This window comes from Acomys minous (genome assembly GCF_964271855.1).
Source record: "Acomys minous genome assembly, chromosome: 11".
Taxonomy (NCBI): Eukaryota; Metazoa; Chordata; class Mammalia; order Rodentia; family Muridae; genus Acomys; species Acomys minous.
The window spans coordinates 7,673,472-7,690,643 of record NC_140492.1 but is presented as its reverse complement, the minus strand read 5'-3'; the positions used below and the strand labels follow the sequence as shown (position 1 = coordinate 7,690,643).

The 17,172-nt window shown below is 48.1% G+C and overlaps 1 protein-coding gene across 2 annotated transcripts in view; it reads right to left on the bottom strand.

The window, feature by feature from the left end:
- URB1 (URB1 ribosome biogenesis homolog) overlaps positions 1-11,166 on the bottom strand; it is a 57,436-nt gene extending 46,270 nt beyond the window's left edge. For both annotated transcript variants that reach the window (XM_084801873.1, XM_084801872.1), the window contains exons 1-6: positions 10,895-11,166; positions 9,397-9,536; positions 8,206-8,357; positions 7,105-7,237; positions 2,593-2,689; positions 78-163 (exon numbers count right to left, since the gene is read on the bottom strand). In XM_084801873.1, the coding sequence (XP_084657999.1) occupies positions 78-163; positions 2,593-2,689; positions 7,105-7,237; positions 8,206-8,357; positions 9,397-9,536; positions 10,895-11,036 (750 nt within the window). In that variant the 5' untranslated portion in view covers positions 11,037-11,166. The remainder of the gene's footprint in view (positions 1-77; positions 164-2,592; positions 2,690-7,104; positions 7,238-8,205; positions 8,358-9,396; positions 9,537-10,894) is intronic.
- Between the last annotated feature and the right edge of the window lie 6,006 nt (positions 11,167-17,172).

Below are 17,172 nucleotides of genomic sequence, written 5' to 3'. Positions count from 1 at the left end.
CCTGTAAGCTCAGCCTTGAGACACAGGCTTTACTCATCCTCAAGACAAGCAAGACACTCCAGACAGCAGACACGTACCTTTGTTTTCAGTGTGGACAACAAAATGTTGATGGTAGAAATCTTATCCTGCTTTATGCCTGAGCTAAAAATGCAGGGGATAAATTCTAAAAATAAAAGATGCAAAGAATTAAACTCAGAGGTACTTTGAAACGTAGAGCAAACAATGTTAGACCTGGTTAAAGCTCTGTACTCGTCACATAAATTTTCAATGGTAAACCTGCTCCATGGCATGGGGAATCATGGACATCTCAAGGTAAAATGGCCATAAAACGTACAAGAAGCTCGGCACTCACCCCACTTAACATTAGCTAAAGCAGCCCGGCGCTAGAGGACGCACAGAGTGACAACAGCCCTTGGACCGTCTCTCCTACTCGAGTGAGCCCAGGGATGCTCAAGATGCTCATCGCATTTGAGCAACGCGCAAAGGGGAGCAGTCTGTCTGCCTTGCACTCTGACTCACCCTTTTCCTCCACCAAGGAGACAGCTACAGACCTAGAGGTGACACGGGCACAAAGTCCCAAGCAATCACAGTTTCACTGGCCTAGAGCAACACACAATTTCTACAAAGAAAAATCATTCCCTGCCCCCCCTTTTTAAAGTCAAACCAAAGGGATAAATTTCAAGTCAACCATAACCCACTCAACGGCAAACATGGGCGACATCCGAGTTGATGGTTGGAGTCTGCGGTCCATATGCTCTGTCCAATGTGCGTGAACTGCTACTCTACACTCAACCACCTGTCACTCAAACTCTGACATCAGTGTGTATTTTGACAACTAGTACTCAATTTGCTCACTTCATCCTTTGATAATGGGTCATTAGGAGTCCAATTTTCAGCCAGTTATATAAAAACTCTCCCCTAACCAAACGTCTACTCACATCCTTACTACACATGGAATTGCTAGAGCAAACATCTTTGAAGTCTGGATGCATAAGGCCCAGCGGCCCTACATCCCCTGTTGTGGGCAGTGTGATGAGTACTCGGCCGTCCTTTAGAGACGGCAGGCGAGATAACCCACAGGGAGCAGCATGACAGCCTGAAGCCAGTTCCTGGCAACATCAGGGGAAACTCTGAGGCTCTGTGGTGGCCACTCTCATTTCAACCTGACTAGATTTAAAACTGCCACGGAAACAAACCTCTGGCATGCCTCGGAAGTTTAATCCAAGAGGGAAGACCCACCCTGTTTGCGAGCAATTCCATCCCATGGGCTTGGCTCCCTGGCTGCATAAAAAGGGGAAAGCCGGCCAGTACCAGCATCCATGTCTCTCTGCTTCCTGACCACCGAGTCCTGTCACCAGCTGCCTCGCGCTCCTGCCACCATGCCTTCCTTACCATGAAACGTTGCTCCCTCTGTCCCTGTGTCACGTCTGTCAGGGGCCCTCTGCAAATGCAGTCTACTGCCCGTCGTCACGCTCTGCCCCAACATGAGTGGAGCTGCCACGCAGCCCAGGCTGCCATCAGTCTCCCCTCCACTCTTACTCACTTGGAGTGTGAAGCTCAGGACCCCTGTGCTGGGGCAGGCAGAAGGGCTGGACACCAACCACTTAGGCTGCAGCACATGGGGACTCCCGTAAGTACTTGCCCAGTGTTCTGCCAGGACAAAAGGGCATAGTTCTAGAACTGTGAGCAGCCGAGCGCGGTGGCACATGCCTTTAATTCCAGCACTCGGGAGGCAGAGGCTGGTGGATTGCTGAGAGTTCAAGGCCAGCCTGGTCTACAAAGCGAGTCCAGGACAGCCAAGGCTACACAGAGAAACCCTGTCTCAAAAAACAAAAGCAAAACAAAACAAAAAGAACTGTGAGCAACTAACAAATAAAACCCTGGTGTTCCTAATAAACTATGGCAAGCCTTGTTGTAAGGAGGCAGTCAGCAGAAGGTGGTCAAGCTGGAGCTCCCTGGTGCCTTCACAGCCTGATTACAGCAACGAAATCTATCTATGTTACTTACTGTGATGCAGGGAATCAAACTCCTTGCACGATCTAAGTAAGTGCTAGACAACTGAGTTATATTCCAGTCCCTTATATTTTATTTATTTTTTTTTTAAAGCATTTACTGGTGCTGGAAAGATGGCTCAGTGGTTAATAGCACAAGTTGATCTTCCAGAGCACCCAGGTTTGATTCCCAGCACCCACATAAGCAGATCAGAACTGGTTTTAAGTCCAGTCCCAGGAGATGTGATATTCTCTTCTGTCCTCTGCAGGTGCCACATGCATGTAGTGTACAGACACACAGGCAGGGGAAACACCATACAAATAAAAAGAAATAAATGCAAATACTAAGAAAAGTCAGGGCTACGAATCTGTGCATCCTCTGGAACAAAAGCCGTACCGCTTCCTCACCTGTCTCTCAGGCTGTGCTCAGCACTCCAGCGGCATCACACACAACTGCTCAAACCTGTGACCCCCCCAAACACGCCCTCTGAGCACTGTAGTACACACTGCGGCTGCAGAGGCTGCAGGCTCTCGGAGGAAACCATGAGTGGTCAGTTTTTCTGAGCTTCAGACTTTCCCAAGGGACAAAGGGGACTCCCACCTTTTAGCTCCAGCACTTGTCCTATAGTGGTGTCGTCACCCGCAATTAGGAAGGAGAGGGCGAACTGGATGTAAGCAAGCCGGACGTCATGCACTCCCTAGAGGACAGAAGAGACTCACACGTTACATGCAGCCATTAGAGACAAGAACGTAGAAGGCATGCACACGCCCAGCTTAGCAGCGCCAGCCTCCTGGTCTGCCTCCAGACACTAGCATATGGCTTCTTCGCTCTTTACGGTAAGCAAATTTTCTTTGCATCCCCAACACTGTAGGTCTTCTCTGCTTGCCCTCTTTTTTAAGTCCTAGTCTCAATATAAAAGTATGGCTGAAAACAGTTGTGCCCTGACTTACGACATAAATTTCTTTAGTTCATGCTAGGATAGGGCCAAAAATCCTTAGTCCTGCTGGGATCCACCCCCTCTTGCTTGCTAATGAAAACAATCTATTGTGTTTTAGAAAAGCCACAGATAATAGAGACATGGTGCTGCTTTTGATGAGAGGCCAACAGTGATATCTGGTTTTTATTAGATATTGTAAATAAGCTATTAAGTTACACTAAAAAACAAAGCACAGATGCTTCATGTTATGAGCCCATGGGCATGCCAGGATGCAGCCTACAGGCATCAGCGTGACCAGAGAGGCAGGACACAAAGGCCATGACTGGGGGAAGTCACAGGCCATCGATCAGCTTCCCTTCTCAGTGATGCTAAGGCACACTCACGTCTCAACACAGGGACGTGAAGGCACAGGTCTCTTCTCAGTGATGCTAAGGCACACTCACGTCTCAACACAGGGCCGTGAAGGCACAGGTCCCTTCTCAGTGATGCTAAGGCACACTCACGTCTCAACACAGGGACGTGAAGGCACAGGTCTCTTCTCAGTGATGCTAAGGCACACTCACGTCTCAACACAGGGCCGTGAAGGCACAGGTCCCTTCTCAGTGATGCTAAGGCACACTCACGTCTCAACACAGGGCCGTGAAGGCACAGGTCTCTTCTCAGTGATGCTAAGGCACACTCACGTCTCAACACAGGGCCGTGAAGGCACAGGTCTCTTCTCAGTGATGCTAAGGCACACTCACGTCTCAACACAGGGCCGTGAAGGCACAGGTCCCTTCTCAGTGATGCTAAGGCACACTCACGTCTCAACACAGGGACGTGAAGGCACAGGTCTCTTCTCAGTGATGCTAAGGCACACTCACGTCTCAACACAGGGACGTGAAGGCACAGGTCCCTTCTCAGTGATGCTAAGGCACACTCACGTCTCAACACAGGGCCGTGAAGGCACAGGTCTCTTCTCAGTGATGCTAAGGCACACTCACGTCTCAACACAGGGCCGTGAAGGCACAGGTCCCTTCTCAGTGATGCTAAGGCACACTCACGTCTCAACACAGGGACGTGAAGGCACAGGTCTCTTCTCAGTGATGCTAAGGCACACTCACGTCTCAACACAGGGACGTGAAGGCACAGGTCCCTTCTCAGTGATGCTAAGGCACACTCACGTCTCAACACAGGGCCGTGAAGGCACAGGTCTCTTCTCAGTGATGCTAAGGCACACTCACGTCTCAACACAGAGCCGTGAAGGCACAGGTCTCTTCTCAGTGATGCTAAGGCACACTCACGTCTCAACACAGGGACGTGAAGGCACAGGTCTCTTCTCAGTGATGCTAAGGCACACTCACGTCTCAACACAGGGACGTGAAGGCACAGGTCTCTTCTCAGTGATGCTAAGGCACACTCACGTCTCAACACAGGGACGTGAAGGCACAGGTCTCTGCAGCTGCTCCATCAATTCGCAATCATTCCGAGGTACCTTAATGCATGGCTATAGAGAGCACGGTCTTGAACGCCTGGCAAGACCAAGAAGTCAGCATCCCTGCCTTCCAGGCCACCCTGGCCCACTTAACAGTAACAGAAGAGTGGCAGCAGTCAGTCCTGGCGATGGTGGTGAGGACAGTGACACTGTTTACTGAGCATCTGCTCACTACACACCAGGCTCTATGGCAAACACCGAATTGCTGTCAGTCTCATTCGGCTCTCATCACCAGTGGGGGGGGGGTAGTCACACTTGGCAAATGAGTTAGAAAAAGCCTATCATCACCACCACCACCTTCACCTCCGCCATCACCATCATCCGCTGAAGTACTGAGAGTCAAGGCCCTAGGACTTCTAGTCCCCACTCTGTCACTCTAGATTTTTCTAGACTATATGCACACAATAGACTTGGCCTAGATCTTCCTGTGGCTTCTCCCAACAAGGAATTTCTAAGTGAAAAAGAATCTGGTTTCCACCTGTTGGTTCCCATCCTATATCCCAGCCAGCCTCAAATCTTGGGTTCCTACACGGTTGAGAAATTAGATTGACCACTCTCAGAGACGAGAGCACCCCCCCTCCGTGGGCTGGCCACGCCACAAGCCTCCATCTCCAGCCCACCCCTCCCACTGAAGGCGCCTGTGCCTACTCCTCTCTCACCCTATGACCTCACAGGGTTGTCATCCCAGAAAGGAAACATCCTGAACTTCTCTGGGCTTGTTCTGAAAAACACTTTCTAAAATAGACAGGAACATTTGGCAGGGCTGCTCTTGGCACAGGACTCACACAGTGCTTTCTTTGGCTGGATGAACAGACATGGCCTGCTTTCTTCAGAACACTAAAGCACACCTTGCAAACAGAAGTGATTCCATCTCAGCAACTACAGGGCATGAGGTAAACAAGGGAAAGCCAAATACCTGAGACATCGGAAGACACCTGACAAGCCGATCAACCACATGCAGCTAACATATGGACCCTGGCTGGACCCAGATTTGAACCAGCAAGTACTAAAATGTCTTTTGAGTCACGAAGATCAAAAAACCAAACTAGGTACTCATGGTGAGAAATTATTAATGGTTGACAGCATCATAATGGCATTGTGGTTTTGTTTTTAAAAAGACATTTTTCTGCTAAGAGTGCATACTGAAATATTTATATTGAGATGTGAGTCTCACCTGGGATTTGCTGTAAAAGTCAAGTGAAAAGATGGCGTACTAAGTGGGTGAAGGGGGCTGACACTGGCCAAAGCTGGAACTCGGGGCTCCTTGTGCCGCTCTATTTTTAATGCTTCTGGTATTTTGAAAAACCTTGTCTGGCTATCACTGAGCACAATACACAGAGCATCTAAGGTAGCTTATGTAGCTCACACAGGGAAGAGACGAGCACTTCCAACATGAGGTCCTTCTTCCTTCCACTTTACAGAGCCCAGAGTGAAACAGCACCCCCGAGAGCCCGAGGTGAGCCAGCTGCTGTAGCTGGGGTTTGGGAGGAGAAGCCCTAGCTGGGCTTTTCCATGTCGTCCAGGCTGTCCGGGTGGCCTGGGCAGTCAGTATACTTTCCTCAGACAGCTTGGAGAGCTGAGACAGGGGGCAGGGAGGACATCTGATGGATGATCACTCCGAGGCCAACTGCCAGCCAAGACATTTGCATTACTGTACAAACAGCAACCACTTTCATGCTAAATTCATTTCATGGAAGCCCTTACCCACTGGGAGGAATCTGCTGACACAGTAAGAAAGCATCTAAGAGACACTAACAGGACTTTCCTCCCTCAGACACTGCCTTATTTGTAATTCTGTAAAACCCTTAATACCAGGCTTGTCTCACGGAGCCTTAACAGTTATGTGGTACTGTTAGCCCTTTGGTTTCCTTCCTAGCAGTTGATCACCAGGAGTACAATGACAGCTAAGCATGCCGCCTGTTGCATAGGAGACGTACAGCACGCCACTTGTTACACAGGAGACATATGGCATGCTGCCTGTTACATAGGAGATGTATAGCAGCAGTTTTCTACCTCAGCCAGGGGGTGGACTACACTCCCTGTGCTCCAGGCTCACAAGGAGGGGAGCACTCTGGCTTTGGCTGAGCACAGTATGGAGCACCATTAAGAGCCAAGCTGGCACACAGGAACAGGTGCTACCAAGACCTGCAGCTGGCCCTGTGCTGGGAGCTTAGAGAGCTTGGTTGTGTTTTCTTCCCCAGAGGCCTGCAAACCCATGTCACCTCTAGAGCTAGCAGTGAACTCTTGCAGTGCTCCTGAAAACCTAGCATTCCTGCTCATTCTCTAGCCATTAAAAGTTATAACTGAGGAGCACAGGTCATTTACCACAGACCCCAGGGGCCCTCGGGGCTCAGGGCTTCAAAGGTTTTTCTAAAGGAGACAGAATGGGAAGAGGACTGCAGTGCTTTACGGCCTCACAGCTATGAGGCAGAGAGGGGCTCTTCCATCCACTCAGAAGACAAGGGCCTTAAAATTATCCTCTCAGGCCAGAGCCTGAAGCCACCAAGACAACTGTGTCCCTTTCAGGTAGGCCCGATCTTCTTCAGATGTCCCAGTTGCTCAGGTTCCCTCGGGTGAGGGCGGGGAGGGCGCTGCCCTAGTCAGCGGCCTGGACTTCAGCAGCTGTGTGGGGACCAAGGGAGGGGAGGAGGGAAACCACCACCAAAGCCCCCCAAAGGGCAGGGAACTGTGGACTCCTCACCTTTGAGTCCCTCTTCGTGACCAGGGTATACAGGGATTTTTTATTTAAATCAAAACAGCTGCACACATCTCTGGCGGCTTCAGGACCCTGGGTCACCATGGCAGCCATCAAGTCCAAGCAGGCTCGGGCCATCCTGCACCGGGACAGGAAACCGAGTTTGTCAGGAACCAGAAGGCAAGACAGCAGCACAAACGCTCTTCTCTTTCACTTTGTAAACGTAACAAAAACTTTAAAAGGAACTAAAAAGCCAAAGAAAGATTATAATACAAAGAGGAAAATAATAGCTATTATTATTTGAAGCAGAGTTTCACTATGATTGTAGCTTTGGCTGACTTGGAGCTTACTATGCAGAGACCAGGCTGACAACTGAGATTGGTATTTTCCCAAAAAACCCAACGACCCTCAACAGGCAGAAGGAGCCAAGAAAGCTCCACTCTCTCTCCCCACAAACCTTCTTTCTCTCCTACACAGTGATGGGCGTTAGTGGGAGGGAGGCAGAGGAATGAGACACTGAGCTGTCACATCTCAGTCACTGGGCTTTGGGGACACAAAGGACAACATCAAAGAGGTGTCTCCAAAAGTGTCCTCTTGGCAGCCTTCTGCTCTGAGCCTGGCAGAATTGGTGGCTCCATGCAAGGCGCTGTTCTAGACACTGGAAAAGTAAGATGCTACGATCCTCTACACACATACTTAGAGGAAGACAACAGTCAATAGATATAGACCGTTGTGGCCAGTGCACAGGCATTTTGTCTACATGCAGAAAACTAAAGTGGGACATGGAGACAGAAAAGGACATGGGACTGTTACTGACCCAAGATGGTCAGTGTAGACCACATAGGCCTTTTCTCTGCAAAGTGCTGAGAAAGACATAGCCATGACTGCCAGAGAGAACTATCTAGGCAGCACAGGCTAGGTAAGGATATCTGAGACCCAGGACAGTGAAGAAAGCATGGTAGCGCAGAAGGAACCTTTGGATGAGGAGTCAGCAGTAGTCCCCACTGGTCACTGGTGAAGGAAGGGCTGAGACACAGTCCGAAAGCCTCAGTAATAGTGACAGAGCAGCCCGAAGGCTGGTCCCTGGCCGCACGACAGGCCGCTCACCTGTAACCAGATGCATATAGGGATTCACAGATGATCTTCATGTGGTTGTTCATTAACTTCTTCACAATGTTGGCACCCACCACGTGGAAATGCGTAAGATCACTGGCTGTCCTCAATAAAATGGCCTCGAAAACTTGAAATATTAACAGCATCTGCAAAAGCAGAATCAAACACTATCAATCATTTCATCCTTGCCTTAGCTAGCGTTACAAAGTTAGGCCTTCCCCAGATCCTGAGCCAAAATACCAGAGGGAAGCAGGAGAGTTTACCGAGTTCACCTGCCAAGACCCAGGCTCTGAGCTAGAAACAGACAAGAGGCTGCCCACAGTCTCACAGGATGACAGCGAAGGTCAGAGCTCTATCGAGAATGGGCTCACCGCTCTGAGGAACACTCACTTCGACAGTCTTGTCAGAGTCCTGAGGTCAACAAGCTCAGAGGCAGTTCCAATCCTCAACCTCTTGGAAGCCAATCAACTCCACCTAGGTTCTGAGTCTGTAACCCAAGGCATTGCCCTATTGTTAAGGCAAACCCAGTGCACTCTAAGAACCTATAATCCTAGGGCTAGAGAGATGGCTCAGCAGTTGAAAGCACTGGCCGCTCTTGCAAAGAACCTGGGTTCATAGCCGGGCGTGGTGGCGCACGCCTTTAACCCCAGCACTCGGGAGGCAGAGGCAGGCGGATCTCTGTGAGTTCCAGGCCAGCCTGGTCTACAAAGTGAGTCTAGGGCAGCCAAGGCTACACAGAGAAACCCTGTCTCGAAAAACAAAACAAACAAACAAACAAACAAAAAAACCAAAGCAAATAAAAAAGAACCTGGGTTCGGTTCCCAGCACCCACATGGCAGCTCACAACTGTCTAATTCCAGAAATCCTTATTACCTGTGGCAATAAGGGTACACGTGGTGCACATACATACATGCATGCATACATGCATACATACGGGCAAAGCACTGGTACACATAAATATTTTACAAATGTTTTAGAAACCTAATCTTGACTTATGACATTGTTGAAGAAGAACTGCTGTGTCCCATCACGATGTCTTCAAGGCCATAGGGGCCAAGCACTGGGACAAGAGGTCACTTTCTGAGGGAGACTGGTACTGGCCAAGACACGGACATCACCCTTCGCCATGCTCAGTGCCACACAACACTGACTTCTCTTCAGCATGCAGGTTAAGGAATCACCTACTTCACTCTCGGGCCTCTTCTCTCCACTCAGGAGCTGGAAAACTTCCGCACACTCCATGGAAATCTTGATGTAGCCCTCGACAACGTCACACATGCCTTCCTGTGGGAGCTGCTTGGCAGCGGAGACGAAGGCTTCCAAAGCTGAAATAAAGAGTTAAGAGATGAACAGGACAGTCTCCTCAGAAACCATCACAGCCACTGCTACACCATGCTTCCCTTGTTCTGTGATGCCCACACACCACTGATGTACCCAAAGAGGCACAGAACCCACTGAGCTGAAGTTTCATGTTAAGGCTCCAACTCCTACAAGACAGGGCTTGTAAGAGGCCATTGGGTTGCTGCCCCACTCCCACAGGACTGGTGTCTTAATAAGAAGGGGAACCAGAGAGAGAGAGCCTCTATAAAGACGTGAGGTCATATGACAACAAAGCAAGAGGCACCTGTGCGCAGTGCAGGACGGGCCTTCATGCACACGGTACTGGGTTCTTTCTATCTAGAACTGCGAGAACATAAAAGTTGTTTAGCATCTAGTGTGCAGTCTGGTTTTGGTAGCCCTTGGCAGTGAACCCACATGGGCATTATGAAAACACTCAAGTGAAGGCAACACAGAAAAGAAGCTGGCAGTGGGCAAACTCGGGCTGCAATCCTGACTCGAGCCCCAGAAGAGGACATTATACTGAAGGTGAGAGCTGGGAGCTGAAGAGAGCCAACCACATCTTTCCTCTCAGACAGCAGCTTAATGTGGCTGGTCCAAGCCATTCTGTAAGGTCTGGTCAGGTTTAAGGAGCAAGGAGCAAGGCCTCACACTTTGAACATACCAGGTGAGAACATACGTCTAAGCCAAACAGCTGGACCTACATCCCAGAGTGGCTACCTATTAGCTCCATGGCGACGGGCAAGTCACTGAATGCTGAGCTCTGGTACCTGCTGTATGAAACGTACAAGGGACCTACCTAACAGGGCTTACATAAAGTATAAAGGGGCTAATGGCATCATACGCAACACAAAGAAAACCCTTCAAAGCTGACAGCTCTGAGATGGCATCTGCTCACATTCAGGCCTCTTTCAGAATCTGGTCCAATCCTAACCGAGGAGTGGTAGAAATTTACAGAACTCGTTACAGGTCACATCATGCTGTTATCAGGGTTGACAGTTGGTTAGGCGTGCCTAAGGGGACGGCTACTGACAGCCCAAACAAGCTGTCTCACTGAACAGGCGGACTCGCTCGCTGCCAGGGGCTCAGTAAAGGTTTGCAGTGTGAACGAGGATTCTTCCTTTACTTTACTGACAACCACAACCAAGAGGTTTTGGAGGTGTCTAGGGTCGCTGCCCCGAAGAGAATCGTCAGGCCACAGAAGCACGGACACGCAGTGGACCCTACATGCTCAACCACCGGAGCCTCGAGCCTCGGTTTCCCCGCAAGCCGGAGGCGTGGCTCTGTCAATGCCCTGAAGATGAGATGAGCAGTCTGGCCTGCCCGGCCCGCCGGCCTCACTCACCTTGTCCAGGGCCCTGCGCATCTCTCAGCTGAGTCTTGAACCGCGCGCCCGTGAGCTCCTCCACGCGGGCTCGCTTAGCTGGTCCAGCGCAGGACGCCGCGCCGTCCGGGCCCTTTGAGGCTTTCCTTTTGGGGACCCCCATGGTCCAAATCGCTGGCCCCAGAAATACAGCACGTTATGATAACCCACGCGACCGGAAACGCTGGAGGCAGGGAAGGAGCATGCTGGAGGAAAAGGCGGAGCCTGAGACGGGAAGCCGGTCCGAAGAGACAGCCTTCGGGTGGAGGAAGGACGGAAAGGGCGGGGCCTGCAGAAGGGGGCGGGTGGTAGGAAAAACACCTGGAGGGCGGGTGTGGGCGGGGCCTAGTGCTGGGGCGGGGCCTGGAGGGCGTGGGAGTCCTCAACCGCTGCCAACCAGTTGTGCTTTGCCTGCATGGAAAAATCGCACCACACGCCAAGACACACACCCTTAGCTGCGTCAATCTGGGCGGTTAAAGCGCTTCTCCTGTTGGGGTCCTTGAGCGGGAAGAACTCCCAGACCCTTCCCGAAGGCCACCTCCCCGACGCACCACGGAGAACTGTTTTTTTTTTTTTGTTTGTTTGTTTGTTTGTTTGTTTTAAATCTCTGGGCATCCTAATAACGTCCCTTGAACAACAAGGCATTTACTTTGTCAGTTCAAGCCGCTGCGTGTAAACGGGGCGATTCTTGAGGGCCTGACGTCAGGTGGACTTAGTGCCCAGAGGCCCTAGCTGGGGTATGTAAGGACCCCTATCCCTGAATCCCTGCTACAACCCAAGCCAGATGGGCGGGGCTGAGAGAATGTCACTTTACATAACCTCCATCCAAGCTTTCCTTTCTGTGGTGCTGAGATTGGCTCAGAGCAGTTCTCTAAATCACTAATGCCAGGTCTTTGACACCTTGTCCAATACCAAGCTCACTAGCCAAGGGTGAGTTAGCTTCCCATGAAAAGCTCTGTATTGCTGGGTAGTGGTGGTGCACGCCTTTAATTCCAGCACTTGGGAGGCAGAGGCAGGTGGATCTTTGTGAGTTCGAGGACAGCCTGGTCTACAAAGTGAGTCCAGGACAGCTAAGGCTACACAGAGAAACACCCTGTCTCAGAAAAACCAAAAAAAAAAAAAAAAAAAAAAAAAAAAAGAAAAGAAAAAAGAAGAAAAGGAGGGAAGAAGAATTTATTTTGGCTAAGAGCTTTGAAGACTGTCAATCCATTATGCTAAGGAAGACTCACTGTTTGGGGCAGCTCACCCATGGAGGTGGGAGGGGTTTGCTGCACAACTTTTTCGTACTTTGGAAGATAGGGGAACAGAAGGCTTGGACCACACACAGAAGTAGAAGTCACCTTCACGGCCTGCTTTCTGCCTTGCTTCTGCCACTGGTGCTAAAGCCTCAAAGCTTCTAGCTCCCCAGATAGGGCTGGGCTATTGTATTGCAAAAGGATTGGCGGGGGGGGGGGGGGGGGGGGGGGGGGGGGGGGGGGGGGAGGTTGTTGGAGGGTTCAAGAGTGATTGGCTAGCATGAGAGAAGAAGCTGTAGGTTCAGGCCACGACCTGCAGCTTCTTCTGTCGGGTAGACGATCTGCTAGATTCTCAGAGAATTACACCAAGGGATTCACCCCGCGGAAGTGATACTCAGAAGGTTTCATTCCTGTTCTCCTTAATCTCCTTTCCCTCCTGTTTAGGGTAGTCAGGTTGTAAGGAAGGTACATTCATTCAATAAATTCATAATAAAGTTAAATTGTTAAGGAACCAGAGCCAACAGTGTATTTCATGGTCAGACCGTAACAGTCTCTACTTTTCTCTGTTCTGTTGCAGGCTGAGCATCACTAGTCATTCAGAGCCTTTGAAACCTCAGCCTGACCAGCTGCCACCTCGCTTGGTCCTTTCTTGCCCGTTCTTCACTCTGTCTTTGTGCAGTCCTCTGTTCCACTTCGTTTTGGTTTTGTCCTGGTTATCCATTGGTGACACAAAATATTCTTTGCCAACATGCACTAAACATGATGGCGCAAAGTTCAATGCTCTATTTCCATTTCCTAGAACACATATTGGCCCAATAAATATTTGTTTAATAAATATCTACATCTATGTGGGTCTGCATATGAATGAATGCGCGAACCTGACTTTTTTTTTTTAACCTTGGTTTAAATTCAAGTTCTGGTGAAAGGAGATGCTCAGTCAGAATTCATGTCAAGTTCATATTAAACTGTGTTTATCACAGATGCAGAACATGAGAACTACAGCAGCAGCATCCGCAGGAGAATGTTTTCATGATATTATCATTATTGTTATTTTTTTTTGAAGTTCAGGGACTCAAACCCAGAGACTCAAGCATGTTAGGCCATCCCTTTACCAAATGGATGTCCACAGCCATTGATAGTTTGAACTGCATTCTTTCACCTTGGAAAAATCTCATGGGCAGAGTTAGTCTATTAATCAGAGGTGTGGCATCCCTTTCTTTGTGTTGGTCCAAGTTCTAACCTCTTCAGTTGATATGTGTTTTAGTTCGATATCTACTGAGATCAAGACAGCTAAATTACTCGCACGATGAGCAGAGAGAGCACTGTGTTATTTCAGAGACACTAGCCAGAAGCTCCAGTGAAGAACACAGCATACCTGGGCCAGAAAGAGGAAGCAAGCCTCTGGATACCCAGCTCAAGTTCACAAAGGCCAACACTCACCAACAGCAGTCATGGGTGTTGCTTTTTACAACCAACCATAACAGACTCAAGAAAGCACAGCACAGCTCACTTACCTCACCCAAGGGCCACTAGGGATGTAACCCATCTGACAAGATCACTGAAAACGAGTGCTTTACACCAAGAATCTAAACAATCCAGAGAACAAGATGAGAAGTTAAAAGGTCACGTGATGGTTAGATAAATTATTTGAGCAATGAATACATTGTGGTCATAAACTCCAGCTTATTTCACCATAGTTATCTTACTGAGATGATAGTAAAAAGGGAGGAAAAGCAGAAACATTGAGTTTGTCGATAGAAAACATTCCTGTTACTCAATGTAGAACAAAATACCACAAAAGCTAGTTGTGATATGGGTGAAGTTTGTCTCCTTAGACTCCCCGAAGTCTGTTGTCTATGTATTCTTGTTTGTTTTCTGCTGTTATGAGAAAATATCCTGAACAAAAGCAATTTAGGAGATTAAAAAGGGTTTGTTTGGCTTATACTTTCAGGTCCCAGTCCATCACCGAGGGAGGCAAAGACAAGAGCTCAAACTAATACCTGGAGCCCAGGCCGTGGAGGACTACTGCTTGCTGGCTCCACCACAGGACCATGCTTACTTAGCATTTCTATAGAGCCAGGGCGCCTTCCTAGAGATGGTGCCACCCCCAGCAGGCTGAACCATCCCACATCAATTAACGATGAAGACAATTCCTCCCCCAGACCTGCCCACAGGCCAATCTGATCTAGGCAGTTTCTCAACTGAGATTATCTTCTGGGTGACTCTAGGCAGTGTCAGGCTGACAGTTAAAGCTGACTAAGGCTCCCCTCACCAGCATCTCTGCCCAGACGCAGCATCTTCCTAATGCCCTGCTCATCTGGAGTCGAACTGACACAGCTTTTTCAGAACGATCTCCCTGGAGAGCGTCTGTGCTTGGATTCATTCCTATTCCCACGCCTATCCAGTGCTGAGTCTTCACTGTTTCTTCTCTCATCCAAAACCTCTTGCATTATAAAAGTTCTCTGGACTCGTTAGCAGAAAATAAGGACATTTAGTGTGTTTGCCATCAGGTATAGGAGAAGAGTAACACTTTGAAGCCCACCTTTGATTAGTTTTATACTTTAAAAGAGACCGTTTGGAGTGCACTCCTCATTGAATTTTGAGTGACTGTGTCATTTGGGGAGGCATAGGTGAGAATGAGGAACCAGGTCATGGGCAAAGAAGAAAAATAACTTCAGAACATTGACATCAATCTACGAGAGTTCCGGCCACAGGTTATCTCGTTACAGTCTTGAGACATTTCAAAGACGGGCCTTTAAATCCATTCAGAAAGTACACAAGAATCTTACTAAATCCGCGTTTCTGAAGGCTACACCCTTAGTCAACACAGATCATGTCCACGGCCTTTGTCTCAAACTGGGATGTTCAGAAATACTAGGTGGTTGAGTTCATGTATGTCCAGAATCTTTGAATACCAAAACATAGCAAAAGCAATAGTGAACTGAGAGATTAAAGTATCAAGTGATACATTTCACAGCTATTATATAAACTGGGCTGACATCCTAATTACTAGACAGAAATCTTAAAATATGAGGCACATATAAATAAAATTAATGATCTTAGTTTTTTGGTTTTTTTTTTACCCACAGAGAATACATGCTGTTTTTACTGTTTTTAAGTGAACAAGGAACGGTCATAAAAGCTGACCATTTTAGGCCACAGAGGAAGCGTCATACATTCCAGAGCACCCACATCATAACAGGCAGTGTTCTCTGACCACTACCCAATAAAAGGAGACCTTGATGATGAAAGGTATTTTTTAAAATCCCATCCGTCTTAGGTGAGCGATACAATTTGTACTAAGTCATCTTGGAAAGCGTAAGCAAAATTGTAAGAGTTGGAATGCAACAACAAACTGAGCTTTAGGCAGCGACATCTGATGAGCACAGTGTGTGCAGGAAAGCTTTCTGCCTTCAGATGCATCTCTTGGAAGCCAGGGAGTAAGTGCGGGGAAAATATAGATGGAAATGAGAGGTAAAAAGAATAAATATTCACAGCCTTTCAAGGAGGCTGATTGCTTCTCATTTTTATAACAAAGATACAAACCTGTGACAAGATTAATTAGGAAAATAAAATGAAAGAATAAAAAAACTATAGAAGTAAAAGAGAGATTAGCACAGAAAGAACATAGGTATTTAAAACCTGATTATTTTGTTTTATGGGTCTGGATAGTTTGGATCTACATGCATGTCTGCATAACATGAACAAGCTTGGGGCCTGCAGAAGCTAGAAGAAGGCATCAGGTCCCCTGGAGCTGCAGTTATAAATGGTTATGAGATGTCATGTGGGGTCTGGGAATTGAACCCAGGTCCTCTACGAGTGCACCAAGTGCTTAAGAGTGGTTAAAACCACTAAGCCACCTCCCCAAACCCAACAATACAAACCTTAAGATTAAAATAACTACTCAAAAAAATAAAGCTAAAAGAAATGCACCAGCTAATAGAAGAGATAAAATCCCAAAGCTGGCACAAAAACAAGCTAGAACAATTGGAAACATAAGCAGACATTAAAATTGTAAAATAAACTTCCCCCAAGATACGGATGATTTTTCAAAGTTCCAACCATCTTTAATGAAACTCACAATCCTTAGTTCCCTCGGCTTATTCCACAAAAGCAATCAAAAAAAGAAAGCATCTCTTACCCTAGGAGCATATACAGGGGGAGGAGGTCCTGTTCAGTCACAGTCATAGGGGAGGGGAGTAGGGGGAAAGCAGGAGGGAGGGAGGAATGGGAGAATACAAGGGATGGGATAACAATTGAGATGTAATATGAATGAATTAATAAAAAGGAAAAAAATTTAAAAAAGAAAGCATCTCAACATTTTATGAGGCTAACATAACCCTAAATACTAAACCAATGGACTAGGGAGGTAGGCCAGTCGCAAAACATTTATCCAGCAAATGTTAGGACCTGGGCTTAATCCCCAGTGCTGGAGAAGAAAACCCTACAAAACTGGCTGCGGCAGATAGCTTGGAGAGAAAAGTCCCCAATAGTTTTACCTGTGAACTACAGTAACAGCCAGCATGCGCCCATGGGTGCAGCGATGGCCCATGTGTCATGAGGGTAACCAATCACTTTCTGGTCAGATTTAAGGCCTGCTCTGCAGAAAGAAGCGCATGCCTTGCATTAGAAACTGACTAGAATCTAGTTAAGAACCCAAGGCTGGGGAGCTTTTAGGCTCTGGCAGCGAACATATCTTTTTGCTAAATGGATATGTTATCAAAACACTCTCTAAATTTATATCTCTGTACCCACAGGTTAGTACAGCACTCGGACCTTAACAGAGAAGTTTCTTTGTGCAGTGGGCAGCAGTTAATACAGAAACTCACAATTGCTTAGAGTGCAGTGGGTAAGTGTCTGTGGAGCGCTCCACTGCAAGTGGGATAACTGTGTTGTGTTATCTTCCCCTAATGCTAACGGAACATCAAGGATGAGGAGCTGGAAAGACCGTAAGGGCTAGAGGTTGGGCAGAACCAAAGAAAACTGTTATCTTCTGGACATGACACGGCCTCTGTACTGATGAAC